General features: G+C 40.2%; 1 protein-coding gene across 2 annotated transcripts in view; it reads right to left on the bottom strand.

Moving 5' to 3' along the window:
* The window catches only part of ADAMTS12 (ADAM metallopeptidase with thrombospondin type 1 motif 12), a 167817-nt gene that overhangs the window by 29978 nt on the left and 121512 nt on the right, over positions 1 to 16327 (bottom strand). For both annotated transcript variants that reach the window (XM_063320596.1, XM_063320597.1), the window contains exons 15-17: positions 13045 to 13289; positions 11461 to 11602; positions 3177 to 3303 (exon numbers count right to left, since the gene is read on the bottom strand). In XM_063320596.1, the coding sequence (XP_063176666.1) occupies positions 3177 to 3303; positions 11461 to 11602; positions 13045 to 13289 (514 nt within the window). The remainder of the gene's footprint in view (positions 1 to 3176; positions 3304 to 11460; positions 11603 to 13044; positions 13290 to 16327) is intronic.

The raw sequence follows: 16327 nt of genomic DNA, 5'->3' as shown, positions 1-16327 counted from the left end.
CCTGCGCGGCAGAGGGCTGCACGCCAGGGTCTCCCCTTGAGTAGGGACGCCTCTCAAAGTTACTTCTCAAAATTAAGAGATTCTTGGCCGCAACAGATCCTTTCTAAGTGGTTTATAGCATGCTAAACTTTGAAACCTTAGCTAAGTGATATAAAGGACTGATTGTGCATATATAATCCTTTAGACATAAACCGTTGACCTAGTCTGGGGCTAGGACTGGGTACAGCCGCACCTAGACACCTCCCTAAGAAGAAGTTTAGAAAGCAAGGGGTTTTTTTCTGAACCTTGACTTAACAGGAGGGTTTCCCTGACAGCTCTGTCTGACCCCGTCCCCTATGTAGTAAATAACCAAGTGTGCCTTGCCATCGAATCTTGTTAAAACACTGTCACACATTTACTATCAAGCTTTGTTAAATTGCTGTTTTATAGCAATAAAACTGCTTCTCTCTATGAGTGAAGTGCATCACTCCATCTGCGACACTGGGTCAACATGTGGCATACATGTATTGCAACATTTTAAATATTTTGTTTTGCTCCAGATTCTTCTAGCAGAAAGTGTGGAAAAAATAAATGCAGACCAAATCAGGTAACAAACAAGAATGTTATGACTTGGACTTCTCAGAAGCCTGTCATTTAAACAGTTTATAATTAACTTCCTGAAATTATTAATGAGATAAGATCTGGTTTATGAGAGTCACAAATATTACAGTAATGTTATTCAAAGAATAGCTATTGTTTGATAAATTATCTAATTCTGATTTAGTGGTCTAGTAGCTAGTTTCATGGTAGCATGTTTTCCATCAGTGGGATTTAGCAGATCATAGGAGGGAGGGTTATGCAAGGTAACATCCTTCTTGTTTTAGATAGGATGTTCCCATGAAGAAACTGGTTTGCTGTTGGGAAGCGTTAAGATCATCAAACAGTTTCAGTCCTGGGGCTACAGCACTAGCCAAAGGTCCTCTGCAGTGTTGTGTTTGATAACACCATCCTCAACCCTAGCACAGAATTTAGCCACCTCTCTACAGAACACTTGTTCTTCCGCAGCTTCACGTGAACTCTCAGTTATGCTGCATCACGCTGTATGGGACAGTCACACCTTCCTCCAACATTCAGATTTTCTTTAGAACCAACAACTAACCAAACTGCGCTAAGTACTGTCTTGCATTTCAGATGGAGATGTGTAACTATCTGTCTGAATTAGAGGTGACGCATATGTCACAGAAAGTAAATACCAACTAAATCCCATGCTCGGACAGCGGCCTGGAACATAGACCAGATCTACAATGTGAAGGGGTTGGGAAGGGTGGGTAGGAATTCATTCTTCACTGCCATCGCTTCCAACAGAACTCAGGGCCACCAGCAGAAGCTAGTGAGAGACACAGTCAAAATAATTAAAATGAGGTGGTGTTTCATACCGTAGGCATTAAAGCTTTGGAACTTCTTGCAGAGGAAGTTGTACATGACGGAAGTTTCACAAAGTTGCAGAGGAAGGCTGGAAAAGTACTTGGAAGTGAGGTTACTGACTATAGACAAGTCACAAAAGCCTCTGGAAATGCTTTGAATTAAAACCAGCTGGAAACTGCAAGAGCATTAGAAAGAGATATAATGTATGCTTGCCTTGCCTTTACCCTTCCTTAGGCATGCAGGCCCTGCTGGGAGCCAGAACAGGGACTTAGACAGGCCCTTAGTCAAACTACTACAGTCACTTTTGTGTTGCTAAGAGAAAAACAAATACACAACGTGACTCTAGAACTATATACGTATGGGTTTCCTTTCCTACACTGCATTTTGTCAGTATTTTGCTGTCCTCAGAAGGATAACTAGTGCTTTCCTCTGCAGCACAGACGGAGCTTGCAGCACCACTCAGGCTGGCAGCATAGGAGAGCTTTTCCTCCTGGCCCACGGAAGAGCTTGGTTCACATGTCACATAATTCTACAATCTGCCCAACAAGGGACAAATTCTGCCCCCACGTATGTGGGTAGCCTCAGCTCTTAACTAGTCAGCTAGTTAATAATCCTGATATACTGTCAATTGATTTCCTAGTAATCTACAAAGAATTATGAAATGCTGGTAGTTTATGCTTTTAACGTCATTTATGGGCTGCAAGTGCAAAGATGTAACTCCCAGAGGAGGCATCATATACTGTTGTGAAGATACTTGCAAACAACTAATAAAAACAACAGCCATGCAGAGTTTTTTACATTAAGGCTTCATGAAATTCACTGCTGGCAAATGTAACGCGATACACTTTAAGGGAATCATTGTAATGACTTTGATTTGATTATGATTTAACTAGAATTGCTAGGAAAAGACTGGTATATCATTGCAAACAGCATAATAAACAATTTCCGAAGACAATGAAAGAAAAAAGCAAGATGTTCTAGTACCTAAAGCATGAAAGCAAACCCAATATTGATCCCTTCCAGCCAATCTGTGCCTATTTTACAAGTCCGCAGTTCTGCTGTCACGCAAAATGTTCCCTGTGGTTAGTCTTCCTAACCCTTTTCACTAAAATGGTAGAACAGAAAAAATAGAGATGAAGACGAATTAAAATAATGTTACGGGAATGGAAAAAATTATTCCAATGTGATCACAGAATGAAGAAAGCTGCATTTTCCTGAAAGGAAAAAATAAGAAGGGACATGATAAAAAGATGCTAAATAAGTGTTATAAGTAAGGTATAACAATTAGAGTTATAGAAGTGGGCCTTTCCACTCATCCTCCCTCACAAAAAGGACAAAGGAGTACCAAAAAGTACTGAAAAACAGCATCAAAAGGCTTAAAAACCCCCCTCCGCAAGTTAGTTTTTGGAACACACAGTAATACATTATCACTCGAGCTAAGACAAGAATAAAGTTTTTAAAATAAATAAGAATTTATGCAGTTTTCAAGCACACCTGCACCTAAACTGAACAAAAAGAGTGCCTACACAGATGAGAGAGCAGCCTCTGCCATTCCCAGCATAGACTGCTGAGTACCTTGCGTTGGAAACTTCTTAGGGCAGCTCACTCCTAATCTGTCCGTTACTGGGTTCCTGCCACCTTGCTCTGAAACGCTTGGGAGCTCTCACCGCCACAGGCCGTGGATGCTGCTAATCTGGTATTAGAACCAACATTTTCCTATAATAAATAAGGCTGCTATTTAGCATTACCAGAGCCCCCCCAGTATCCGTTACCTGGGCGGACAGTCCTTTTCGTAGCATTTCTTTTGTCGCCCGTTTGGCTGTGTTGCGGGGTCACAGAAGGAGTTTTTGATCGCCCCACTTCCCTTCCGCATGCAGTGGGCAATCTGACGCCGCACCCCTGAGGGAGAAAGACACACAACAAATTAGCAGTAATCCATACAGGCTGGGCATGAGCCGTAGAAATCCTTAGCATTGAGGAGTACACACCGGTTGTATTCCGCATCCCAGAATACAGCATCAGCCATGAAAGTCAGTTCTGCTGAATATCTGGGCTAAATCAGGTATAAGCATCCTCTCATCAAACTGAAAGGGTGTTGAGCAGAGCTCTTTTGGATCAGATAGCTCAAGCAACGCATTAGAAAGCACTTTCCTTAATCTCAATTTAGTTGTCAGCTGCAGAAAGGGCTCCTGCAGGAGCAGGTTTAAAGGGCTATGAATGGTTCTTGGCATTACCCACAGATAAGGAACATCACAGCGTCAGGCTATTCACAGCAAGGGTATTTTTGCTAATCTTTTATTTGTACTTCTGGGAAGGCAGTTTAAGCAGAACACAAACTGGACTGTATCAGCAAAACTATAACCTTGTGACTCTTAGTGCTGATTTCCACCTTTAAGAATCTTTGGTACAAATCTTGACTGAAAATGATGATGTCGTAATACCAGAGAGAAAATCTTCTGTTTTCTAAATAAGTAATAATAGGTAATGATGAGAAACACAGAGACATCCCATAGATAAAATTTGGGTTCTTTCACAACAGTTCCACTTACAACCAAAATACTGCATTACCCTACTGTGAATCTAAAGAAAATCAGTTTCCAGGGCCCTGCATTCCACACAGTTTAGCAATAATTTGAGGTCAGTCCTGTGCTGCAAACACAGTATAAAAAAGTATTGCAATATAACAGTTTGAAAGGTTGTAGCTAGACCGATACAGAGGTATTAAAATAGTCGCATTAGGCCCAAACAAGTCCCAAGACTGAAGAAACCTTGTTTATTAACTCCAGTTAAATTAATTGCGCTGTTATTAATTCACAGCAATTAATACGCAGATGGTAGGTCACTGTATCTCTGTGACTTTTATCTTCCTCCAGGGAAGCAAAGAGCCGAACAGTGCTGTTACTATGGTGTCAGGGATAAGTGTTAGGCTATTTTGCAGAATATTTAGGAATCACGTTTTTCCTTGCCTCACACCTCCTAATAACTAGTGAGGGAAACTATCTGGAAGATAAGAACAGTAATCTGCAGATTACAGGTCCATAGATACTTGGGAAATATGAAAATATTGCTCTTTACGACACATACTTATGTTCCTCTACACAGCAATGTCCCCATATACGGCAATTAAAACATATTTCCTAAAATTTCATGCTAGCATTATGGTTATCTTGCTTTAAGTAATTTCACAGCATTGAAATTTCTTTCCCTTTCCAAAATTTAACTATCTACTTATAAAAATAAATACAGAAAAACCAGAATACCAACTCTAATATGGGGAAATCCAAAGCTAGCAGCAGAGGTAGCCTTTGTTGGAAGAACTAGGCATGGACTGCGAGTGTGAAGGGGAGGCTGTACTCCAGTATTACTGAAAAAGGCCTCCGCAACACAGGGAAATTAAAAACTTCCTAGGCATATTCGAGTGATTCCATAGAAGCAGATGGAAACCTGTACCTCATTTTTCTTGCACTTCAAGGCATCAGGTCTGTAACACTGTGAGGAAATGCTATAGATTTTAGGGTACTTCAAGACTGGCAACTGAGACATATAGGACAATTTCCAACAACAGCACAGGCTGTGATGACTGAGTCTCCTCCAGTCATACCTGAAAGCCGACTTACTAGAACAAGGATTAGTTGCACCTGGAAGGGAGGATTAAGGGACTGCAGCCCTGTGCTCCCATTAATACTCTTCGCCGAGGCATTCACACTCCAGGGTATGTGATGTGGAAGGAGCCGCAGGACTCCGCAGCGCGGCTGGATGTGGCTCTCCCCTGTCCCTAGGGGGCTTGGAGCAGCAGAAAGGTCTTTGGCTCACTGCAGGACACCCACGGAGCAGGGCTCTCTTTTATACTATGAAAAATGTAACTGGAATAGTTAGCTACCTTCCTGCTAGTTTTTAAACAAAGCAGTTCACAGAAATATGTTTCTGTCCCTTTCAAAATCATGATATGTTGCTGTTGCGAGTGCAAATAAGAGAAGTCTTTTGCCTTGATAAATTTTTTGTTGTCATTTCAGCTGCTGTAATTCACTTCAAAACCACTACAAACCTTTGCAAAAGTTTTGCTTCGGGGCTGTACATTCTTATAAAATACTTGCTGATCGCTGGCACCAATAAACTAATTTATTCACACAAACAATTTTTATTATGGAAGTTATGTGAAGTCCCACTGCAGTTTCAATATCTGGAAAGTTCTGTGCTGGATGTATATACTTATAGAAACCATAAATGCACAGATTTTTCATCATGACTGTGTATAGTTCAGTTCCAAAGTTGGAAGGAATCCTATATGCATATATTGATAGACACATATATATGTCGGCATACATATAATGACAAAATGAAACACAGCTGTTTTTTCAGCTTGAACAAGTTGAACAGAAAATATTGCAAAAGTAGAAAACTAGTCACCTCACACTGACCTTGCCCTACCAAACATTTACACAGTTGCATAATTTAAATATGTAATATCTTATTTATGACACAGATTAAAAATTCTAAATATACTTAAAAGCTCACTAAAACTGGAAACCTAAATCTGAGAGGGTAGCTGTTTTTCTCCCTTCACCTCTTTTACTTCTCTCTGACCTCAGCATTAACTAGTCCGTCCTGACAACTGTTTTGCACCCACAAAGATGCTGGCCGTATTCTTCAGGACATGGTCTCTCTGGTCATAATCCCACTGCAAAGATCTTGCTTTTTCCTCTGGAGTGGGAACATCCCATTCCGTTCTGCTCACCTCAGCACTCACTGCACTGTAGGCATCACCACCATCACTTCACCATCTCCCTCACACTGACTCACTTGCAAGTAAAAACATAACGTTAGCTGAAGCAGCCCTTCCCACACCCATGTTTCTTTAGGCAGAAGTGTACCATCTCAGCTCTGTGAAAAAAACCCTACAAATATTTCTGGGGGGAAAAAAAAAAAAGAGAAACCAAGAATGACAACAGCCAGATCAAAAAATGGTCTTAATTTCACCAAATCTGCTGAGAGATTGCTTCTTCCTCTCTGTGCCACCTCACCCCTACTGCAGGACCTTTTAGATGGGAGGTTACCCCACTTGGCTCCTGATTTCTCACTTAGATTGCAAAAAAAGGTGTCAGTTTAAAAACATTTGGGTTTGGAAGGTTTTTGAAATCTGTTGGCTGAATGGTCCTCATTTGGGGCAAAATTAGGCTGAGAACAACAGAAATGAAGGACCAGATGCAAATATACAAAATGTGTATTCAAAAGAACATTTACATTAGATTGTAAATCTAATTTGAACATGTAATTGTCACAGTTGTGCATCAAATCAGATACTCATCAAGGAGTTCATTTTGGTATTATTCACTCAATAAATTATATGCGGTGCATGCACATGTACACAATCTTTGCATTCTTGGTGTTATAAAACACGGACCCATAATAGCAAAGGAAAATAGAGTTACCTTTGTTTTCTAAAATCAGTGCTACAAGTTTAGCACTATATTTCAGTTCAGGAACACCTGGAGGTAATTTTGCAAAGTAGCCCTGAAAACAGTTGTGAAAGATTTAGAGGGCACACAACAATTAACACCCAAACAAATCTTACTGTTAAGTCCTTTTGCAAAGCTTTGAAAAATTGCCAATTACTGATGTTATCTATAGAGAAGTAAATTGTTGAAGTTGCCTAATATTCTCCCTTAGTTGCAGCTGTGTTGCACTTGCCTTCTTGTTAGGTTCAATGCCACCCAAAGCTAGTTCTAAGAAACGTGATTAAAGCCTTCAGACAAGGACGAAGGATTTATACTTGTAATTCCTAATTGACCATTATTTAAAGAAAAAATAATGGGTAGTTGGTCTAGAAGAAAAACCTCAGCGAAAAAAAACAACTTAGTCTTCCTATAAAAAAGCTTAACGGCTTCACATGCTGTCTTGACAACAGGCTCTGGAGAGATGAGCTCTTGGCCAGAGGGTGCAGCAGTTTGGAGGACACCGTCCAGTTTCCACACATCCTGACTGCAAAGCAATTTCTTTCTGCATAAAGCCAACGGCAGGCAGGGAGTCAAACTGCCCTGCGGTGAGGACAGAGCAAGGCTTATGATTTTTACTATAAACTATGCCCTTCAGCATTTCCTTGCTATGAAATGGATTGCAATGTAATTACTGAACTACTTTCTACATTCCTAATGGCTATCAGGTGTTGCAGTGTGTTCTTTTCCCTGCATGCAGTATTACGTGTGTTTGCTACAGAAAATACCCTGGAGGTACTTAAAAGATGTGTAGACATAGTGCTTATGTAGACAGGTAGACTAAACCATGTAGACACGGTTTAGTGTTGGACTTGGCAGTGTTAGGTTAATGGTTGGACTTGATGATGTTAAAGGTCTTTCCCAACCGAAATGATTCTATGATTTTTCACACAATATTTTTTTCCCTGTTAAATGGTGTTACTGTAGACTGGCCAGACCCACTCTTCAAGACTACAAAACACAGGGGCACATGAAAGAAATGAAGGAAAACATGAGCACGTTTGCATCTTGTCTTTCTCAGCTGTAATGGAGCTGGGGAAGGATATGGGTTAGGGCACAGCGTGGTGCTACCTGGAGGCCATGAATCTTTTGGAAAATACCTTTAGGGAGCTGCCCTGGGTTAATTCTGAGAAGGGACAGCTTCACGCTACAAGACATTATTCATCATTGGGATTTCTTCCAGGTATGTCTGCCTTGGAGAAGGAGCTGTATCATAGGGATAAACCCATATTTTTTCCCTAGGACAGACAACGTTTTCCTGCATCAGCCCATTCCTGTGCCTGTAGCCCCATTTGTCACTGCCTAACTCAGCTTCTCTCTCTTGGCTCCAGAAAGCATATGTTTGCATTGTCCTGATCTCTGAGGCTACAAAAGGCCAAATCGCCCTTGGATTTACTGCTACCTTATTGACCAGTTGTGATGAGAAGCCCTGTGCTGAATCTTTAGGCAGGTCCATGTTTGCCAAGACAACAAAATTCCAGGTAAGGATCAATTTCTCCTCCTGGCTGTGGCCATCAACGTTGGTTCAATAGTTCATCTTTCTTGGCCCTCCCTTTTATCCTGAAAAACTACTATTGGTTTCTTATTTACCAATTGATAACTTAAAAATTCCTGGAAAGTTATTTTAGACCTTTAGTCTAACTCAATGCAACTTTTCTTATCTCCTTGACCCCCACTGGAGGCTTGTCTACAGTAAGACTTCCCATGCAGCACACTGATAGCAGAAGATGATCTTGCCTACTTCAGTGTGCTTAATCTTACAAACCTTTCAAACCACTTCAGCTCCTGAGATTGGGCACAACAGGTCTGTTGCTGCCCACAGCAAGGAATTCTTAATCTAAGCAGAGTGTACATCCAGATAAAATCATCTCATCATTCAAAGCCAATGAATGATGAGAAGGCTGCGGAAACAAGAGAAGGCTGTTGCTTAATCCAGCAACACTGGGGACATTCAGTTCTGCCTTTATTTTCCCTCCTGGTCCTGAACTGAACTCAGGGGGATCAAACCACAATAACACATGAATGTGTGAGGCTTTCTGATTCTAGGTCAACAATCACTACCATTCCCATATTCCCTGATAAATGTAGCAATACTTTAGAGTTTCCAAATTTCCATAATGATGGAGAGCTAACATTTTCCAAATACACCTTCCCTTCTGCTATGTCTTTTTTTTCTTATGCAGTAAAGCTCCAGGTATTTCTGCTGATGTGTTTCTGTTCTGATCATCCGGGCACAAACCTGCTATATTACTGCACCGGCGTGGTGCTCAGGAGGGCCAGCTAGCTCAGGTGCAATGCCAAGCTGGTGTAACAACAGCACAGCTGGACAACATTCAGACAACCAGAGCACAACCAGATTAAGCATCCCGTACCTGCAGAAGACTGCAGACAGACTGTAGTATCAGAGCTCCCCTGCCTCAAATGATGTATTGAAGCTCTGTGGCAGGGTTTCCCTTTTTGGGGCAGGGATAAGCAACAATGCCCTGATTACATCCTCCTTTAAACCTGTTCGGCTGTTTTTATAGATGTGTGTATCTCAGAGGAAGGAGAGCAAAGGGTCTATTCATTTCTTTTCTCCTGCCCAGGAAGGAATGGAGGGAACTGGGAAGGTTTCTGTGCCCTTTTTGAACTGTGATGCACCTCTTGGTCCCCCTGCAAACTCACGGCAGTAAATCCACAATATGGCCCGAAACATAATTTCTACTTATGCAAAGAAAAAGCCAATGAGCTCAAGAAATATTTATTAAGAGCCCAAAGACAGTAAACAGGGGAAGCCACTTATTAAATAAAACCTGAAAAAAACCCCATATCCTGCAGTCCTCTATTTAAGTAATCCATGTGGCAGTTAGAAATCAAAGCGAAGTCACACAGTTCTTTAGCCAGGAGGTAGTACACAGGGTTATAATTTACTTACTGAGAAACAGTTCTGGGAAAAGTGCAGCTGATGTAAAAAACCCCAAAACAACATAATAAACAGCCTCATAACACTTCCCCCTTGCCCCCCTTTCTGTCATCATGCCAATTGTTACATTAAACACTATTCACAACCAGGTATCAGAACTAAAACATACAGCATGCAATTAAGCAAAACACTTGTTTTGGGTACTATTTAAAGATAACGCTTTGAGGTTTGCTAACCAGAAAGCACATGGTGCCTTGTGCTGAGAAACTCTTGTCAAAAAAAACAAACCACACAAATATTTGCACAAACATATATACATATATATATATATATGGATGGATGTAGAAACATGTCTATAACATGTCCATTATATATATATATATTTCTTTTTTTAATATAATATAGGAATATTATTGGGATGGGGTAATTCATACTATTGAAAAATTCTTCTTTTAATCTTCTAAAATTAAGGTTATACAATGCCTTTTGTTCAAACCACAGAAAATGCACTATTTTAGTGTCTTCCCTGACAGGAAAGATGAAAAAAATTTTACTCCTGTGATCACCACTGCTTCTAGACTCCCAATTGGATTTGTTACATTTGTTTGTCTTTTCCTTCCCTTCTGGAAAGTAGTTAAAGCAATAATTATCAAAAAACATAAAAAATACCCTAGCATTAGAAAGAGAAAAGGCTTATTTCATGTTGCTTGTCCAGTGGCGTTAACGTTGATCTTCTACTGCTCTGTACAGTTTTCACACAAGTGGTCAAAGAACAAGGTTTGTGTCCTATCGCCAGGACTTCTGTCCAGTGAAACACAGGAACTGATTCACATGGGAAGGCTGCAATCTCTTCCCCCTAAGTGCAGACTTCCTTTCACACACAACATTTTTATCATATTTTAAAAATTATTCCCACAAAGGATGGATAAAAACCTTTACTTTTGTGAAGAAACCTTCAGTCTTTTTATCATTATTGTTGGTTTACTGAGAGCATTAACTTCATCTCATTGATCTGTTAACTACTTTAAAGAAAGTTTTCCCACTAGCTTTTTCTGTGTGTTACCAAAGGTAAACTTCTAGACCTGTTGTTAGATCCTCCTTCAGGGTCGTCATTCTGCTTGTCTGGTTTAATATGCTGCACAGAACTACAATATAACTGCAGCTGCTCCCAAGCCATTGTGCTGAGAGTGGCAAAGACATAGAAGTTCTCAAGACTGATTTAAATAAAGTAACTATTGAGAGATGCACAAAAAGCACTGTTGCTTATCGAGGCAGGGCAGAAATAATATTTTTTGTAGCGAACATACTGGAAAGAGTTGGTAGGGAAACAAGAGTAAGACTTTTATGAGTATTGCTGGGAAGCAGGGTTATTGTGAACAATATTGACAACAAATTAGAGGAAAAGAAAACTGTAGTTTTTCATTTTGGTTCACAGAGGTTGAGAATTTTAGGGCATGAGCTAGAGAAACCTAGTTGCCTTAAGTGATTTAATAGCATTTTATTTTAAAGTCAAAATACATAACTGTAACCGTGTGATTTGATTTCCTGACAAATGCAGATTAAAGAACCGTACCTCTTTGAGAACACTGTCTGGATAACTGAAGGATGAGATTTGCCAGTAGCGCAGAAGAACAGTAATAGAAAAAGGAAGTGAAGAATTACCTTTTCCACAGGTAACACTGCAGGCTGTCCAGTCTCCATACTGCCAAAAATACTCTGGCTCTCCAATCTCATTCTCATGACTTTCTTCTTTACGTATGGTATATTCATACTTGACTCCAGGGTTAGTTTCTTGAAAAAGTAGCTGGACAATGAGTGTGGTTTATTTAATTACTTATGATTTTAATAACCTACTGGGCCAAAGCTTTCAAAGTGTGAGAACAGAAAAATCAACAAGGTTTAAAGTAGCACATTTTGGAGCCTACTACCACTTCAGAAAAGCAGACTGGCAAAACTTCCATTTGTGCGTTAACAGTGGCATACGTGTATCTTTCTAAGACACAGCTGTTTGCCATGCACTTCTGGAAGCACAGGTGGGAGTAAGCGGGTCAGCATAATCGGTATCCTATTCACTGTAAGAAAAGATAATGCAAAGTCCATCCAAGGCACTGCCAAATGTGCTGCTGATTAAGAGCCATTGCCTATCACCGTTATAAATTATAATTTCCCTACCCTTCTGAAACAGATGTTACAAAACAACCAGCAGATCAGAAAATTACAGACTTTATTCAGACACTGCTTTAGTATTATTTTTCAGTATTTCTGGAGTAAGAAATAAAATTCCAATTGAGAAGAGCCACTAAAGAAACTTAGTATTTGGCTGATGAGAGGGAGAAAAGAAAAACATCATCAAGAGATAAGACTTCAGCAACAAAACTTCTACTATTTCACCTAATTGTGTCCTTGACCTTGTTACTGACAGTAAAGACTGAGCACCTATATGTGCCTCTTCACCAGACTTTCAAAGTGTGAAAGCAGCTCCCACCTTTAATACTTTTTTTATACTTTTTATATTTTTATACTTTTTAATACTAATAAAAAAGCTCACACCTTTAATACTTTTTTTAATTGCATGCTGCATACACAGGCAAACAAGCCAGGAAACATACATTCAGAGAACAAAGGGGCAATTTAGAACTATTTTTGCAGACTTAACAGAAGCTGTTAAAGTAACATAAATAACATAAAAGAAAGGGAGCAACCTCAGTGGATGCTAAACGGATCCATTTCACCTACCACAAGCTATTAATCCATCAATCTAATGCTACGTTTTCTTGCTCAGTGTGAGCAGTCACTGCTGTCAGCCTTCCCTAGCTCTCACTGCTTGTTCACAGCCTGACATCAGCTCCCTTTTTGTGATGAATAGTTACTTTTCATCTGGCTCCGTTTCACATCACAGCCACGCGTTGGTCTAAGGTGGCACAAGAGACAGGGAAGTTTGGGCAAAGGCCTGACCAAATACAGGTGTCAGGATCCCTGTCATAGTGTCAGTACTGGATAATACCAGCCTTTAGTAATCATCAGACTATGACACTGGACATCTGTTTTTAAGCAGGATGAACAACCCCCTCACACAAGGTGTTTATTTCTCTCCAAAAAAATCAACTGATTTTTTTTTGTAAGGCAGCATGCTAATAGAGTGATCTATGTACAAATATAAGTATTTTTCCAGACTTAGTTTCAAAGGCCCAGCACATTCTGCTGCCATTCAAACCCAACAGGTTCTGCTAGCGATCTCCTATTTACCTGAATCCATATTGATTCATTGGTGGGTCCTGGAGCAGTCAGATTTTCTAGATCCCCTGTTCTGTCATACTGAAATATCGTGCCTGCCACTTTGTATTCACCGTTCCACTGGATGATAAAGCCTCCGTTCAGGTAATATTTTTCTGGGTCTTTGCTTCGCACTGCAAGGAAATTTCCTGCTTCTGCAACTTCCATAACTTTGATTCCCCTCGCACCTTTTGGAATTAGCCCAATATCAACGTACCCTAAGAGAAAAGAAAGGTACATAGTGGTGAAGAAAAAAAAATTTCATTGCATTTTACTTATGTATGAGATTATTAAAATATCAGCTTTGCTTGAAGATACACACAAATGTGCTATCACAGAGCTTGTATTTCGGTTAGTTAACAGTGCGACTTTCCAAGCCAGGTTTTCCAGGATCGGTTGGGAAATACGAATATGCCCTGTGTTTGGGCAATAACAGTGGCATTTAGAAGGGATATGGAGCTGCACCAGGGGAAATCTGCTCCACAGATGAGCCTCAACATCTCCATAATCATACCCAAGGGCTGTGGCATACTGCAATGTGAGTAATCTGGAGAAAGACCAGGGAGTCCCAGCAAGTTAACAGTCTATTGTGGGAAAGGTTTTTTCAATTTGCAATGAATGTTTTCATCTGTCACCAACATACAGGTATATACATAATTCCATGTACCTTCTCTTAAGTCATTTAACTTCTCCATGGCTGTTTCCCATAGATAGGCTGGCTACGAAAAACTGAATATTATTGAAATGCTTCTAATTTACTATGATAAGTTGAACACATTTTTATAAACTACTGATTTTCACAAGGAAGTCCAACAGCTCTTCATATACAGAGTTATCTGCAAAAAGAGATTTTTGGTATGCGTGTTAAGAATGAACCCAGAACACCTATTACAGAATTTTGTTTGCACCACACGCAATACAAGACATCAGGCTCTGTGCTTCCCACCTTACAGGGACCTGCTATTGCTACTGAACTGTAAAAATAGGAAGTTCACATAGAAAATTAGAACACAAACTCAGACAGCTTCCTTGCTATTGCTCCTGGCTGGGCTTTAAAAATTGGACGGATGACAGGGATGGTGCCCTGGAGTGTGAGCTGCAGTTTGTGATGGTTTACTTCAAGATTGGAACATATGTGGTTCCCCAGTTCTCATCACACACCGCTGAGGTCATGAATTAAATTCTGAGACTCTCATCCCATTCACCCTTCTTGTGGAACAAGCTTATCAGCTTTGATTACTCACTCACATGAGTGAGAGAAACCACACTGGGCACATTAAGTGATCTTCAGTACCAATGCTCTCCACCTACCAGAAGTACTTATATGCTGTACAACAACCTGCTGTCATAAATAAGTGCCCCAGAGTCTTTAACATCTGAATTTTCTTTGCTGCTCTCAGTATTGGTTCTAATGTCATAAGTTGGTTATGGTACAAAAAAGGATCAGTCTACTTCAGGCCCCTGCTAATTATATTAATAATACATAATTATATATCTTTTTTCCCCATTAATAATTAATGTTCAAAAGGGAGAGTTTTCTGGATGTCACCTTTGCTAGTTTACTAGACTGAATGCGGAAATCCAAACTTTTCAGTCTTTAATAAGTGAAGGGAATAATAAAACTGGAGGATTACTGAATAATTTCTATTATAGGAAACCAGCGCTCTAGGTCTATTACAAGTAACCAAGGTCTAATGATTCTCCCAAACGTTCTATTCATTCAATGCAGAGGAGACGTGTTATGAACACAGTGTGGGATTGTGTAACTAAAGACTTGATCAGGAGGCATACTCACAAATGGGCCAAATTAACACAGCGTGGAAAATCTTAATTGTGTCACGTCCTGACAGCTTGGCTTTGCAATGTTGGTGCCCTTTTCCAGTAGTTTTTTTTTCAGATGTAATTAGAATAACATTTATTCAAAACACAAATTATAAGAAAAGCAAAACATAATTTTCTTTCTGTTTTAAGATAAAAATTTGTATCCTCTCAAGGTTTTGCATAATTATTTTTGTCTGAATCACCTGCTGTTGCTCATAAACCTGATTTTAAATTTATTGCAACTGTCTGGTGATAGGCGTTGCCATTTGGTCAATGTACCACGCTTCTTTCTCCCCGGCCCTCTCTTTTTTTACTAGCTAAACTACCTCCTGATTTCCCACAACCTCATGCTAATCCCCAATGGATGTTATCTGCTTTTGAAAGCAAAGCTAATCAGCAGCAAGCTTTTGAGTTTGTCACTCAACATAATAAATTTTTGTTTAAAAATGATGCGGATGGTGTTTATATAGTTGTTCCTGGTTATATAGTTTCATCTGATAAGGATCTAGAGATCTGAGATTCAATAACAGTCAAAATGTCAGCTACCTAACCTAGATGCTGGGCTCATTAAATCCCGGAGCATCCATATTGCGGGTGCTACCACACACCCGTGAAATGGCAACTCTCAGATGCTATTAATCTTTCCCTTTTTAATTAAAATTAAATCTATATGCTCCTTACATGGACGAGAGTACAATGTGAATAATTCATGCAACCCTTGTTGTAGGCACAGCTCTACCAGGACTGAAGAGCTTGTTTCTCTTTTCCCATTGCTGTGAGAGAGGAGTAATTTCACTCAGGTGGTTAGCACAGTATTGCAGATCAGATGATAATCAGATTTGGCTATTTCTCCTTATCACAACAGCTCTCATCCTGCTCTCCAGTTGGTTGTATCTGCGAGCTGCTCTCTCTTAAAAATACACATTCCTGAGGCACAGTTTTTCTCTAATCCAGGCTCTAGGCACTACCAGAAGAATATTATGTGGAAAACTGCACAGGTTCCCAGTGGCATATTGGGTTTGCAAGTCAAGGTATGGTTGCACACAGCCTTCCCATGGAATAGAGGGAGCACTGCAGCGTGTGATGATAATGGGAAAAAAATTATAGTCCAGAGACAGTCTCCCAGGTGATGATCCAGGAGACCTTCCAGTCTCTCAGACCAGTACTTGCATCATGGCTGTGTGCAGTTTCCATGTCAGGGCTAGGTCCCAGCACGTACCACATCTCTGTCTGCACTTTGGCTGCATGGAAAGGAAACAGGGGTAGCAGAGAGACCATGGCCATTCAGTCCCAACTAAGCTGGTCAGCAGATAACTGGACCAGGCTAAACCTCCAGGTTCAGGTGAGTACAGCCAGTTTCCTTGTTTGCCCATCACCTTGCTAAAATTCAGCCCTTCACAGGAGTGACATACACCTAAACTTTCCTTCTGACTGG

This window comes from Chroicocephalus ridibundus, chromosome Z (assembly GCF_963924245.1).
Source record: "Chroicocephalus ridibundus chromosome Z, bChrRid1.1, whole genome shotgun sequence".
Taxonomy (NCBI): domain Eukaryota; kingdom Metazoa; phylum Chordata; class Aves; order Charadriiformes; family Laridae; genus Chroicocephalus; species Chroicocephalus ridibundus.
This window is presented reverse-complemented; position numbering and strand designations above follow the sequence as displayed.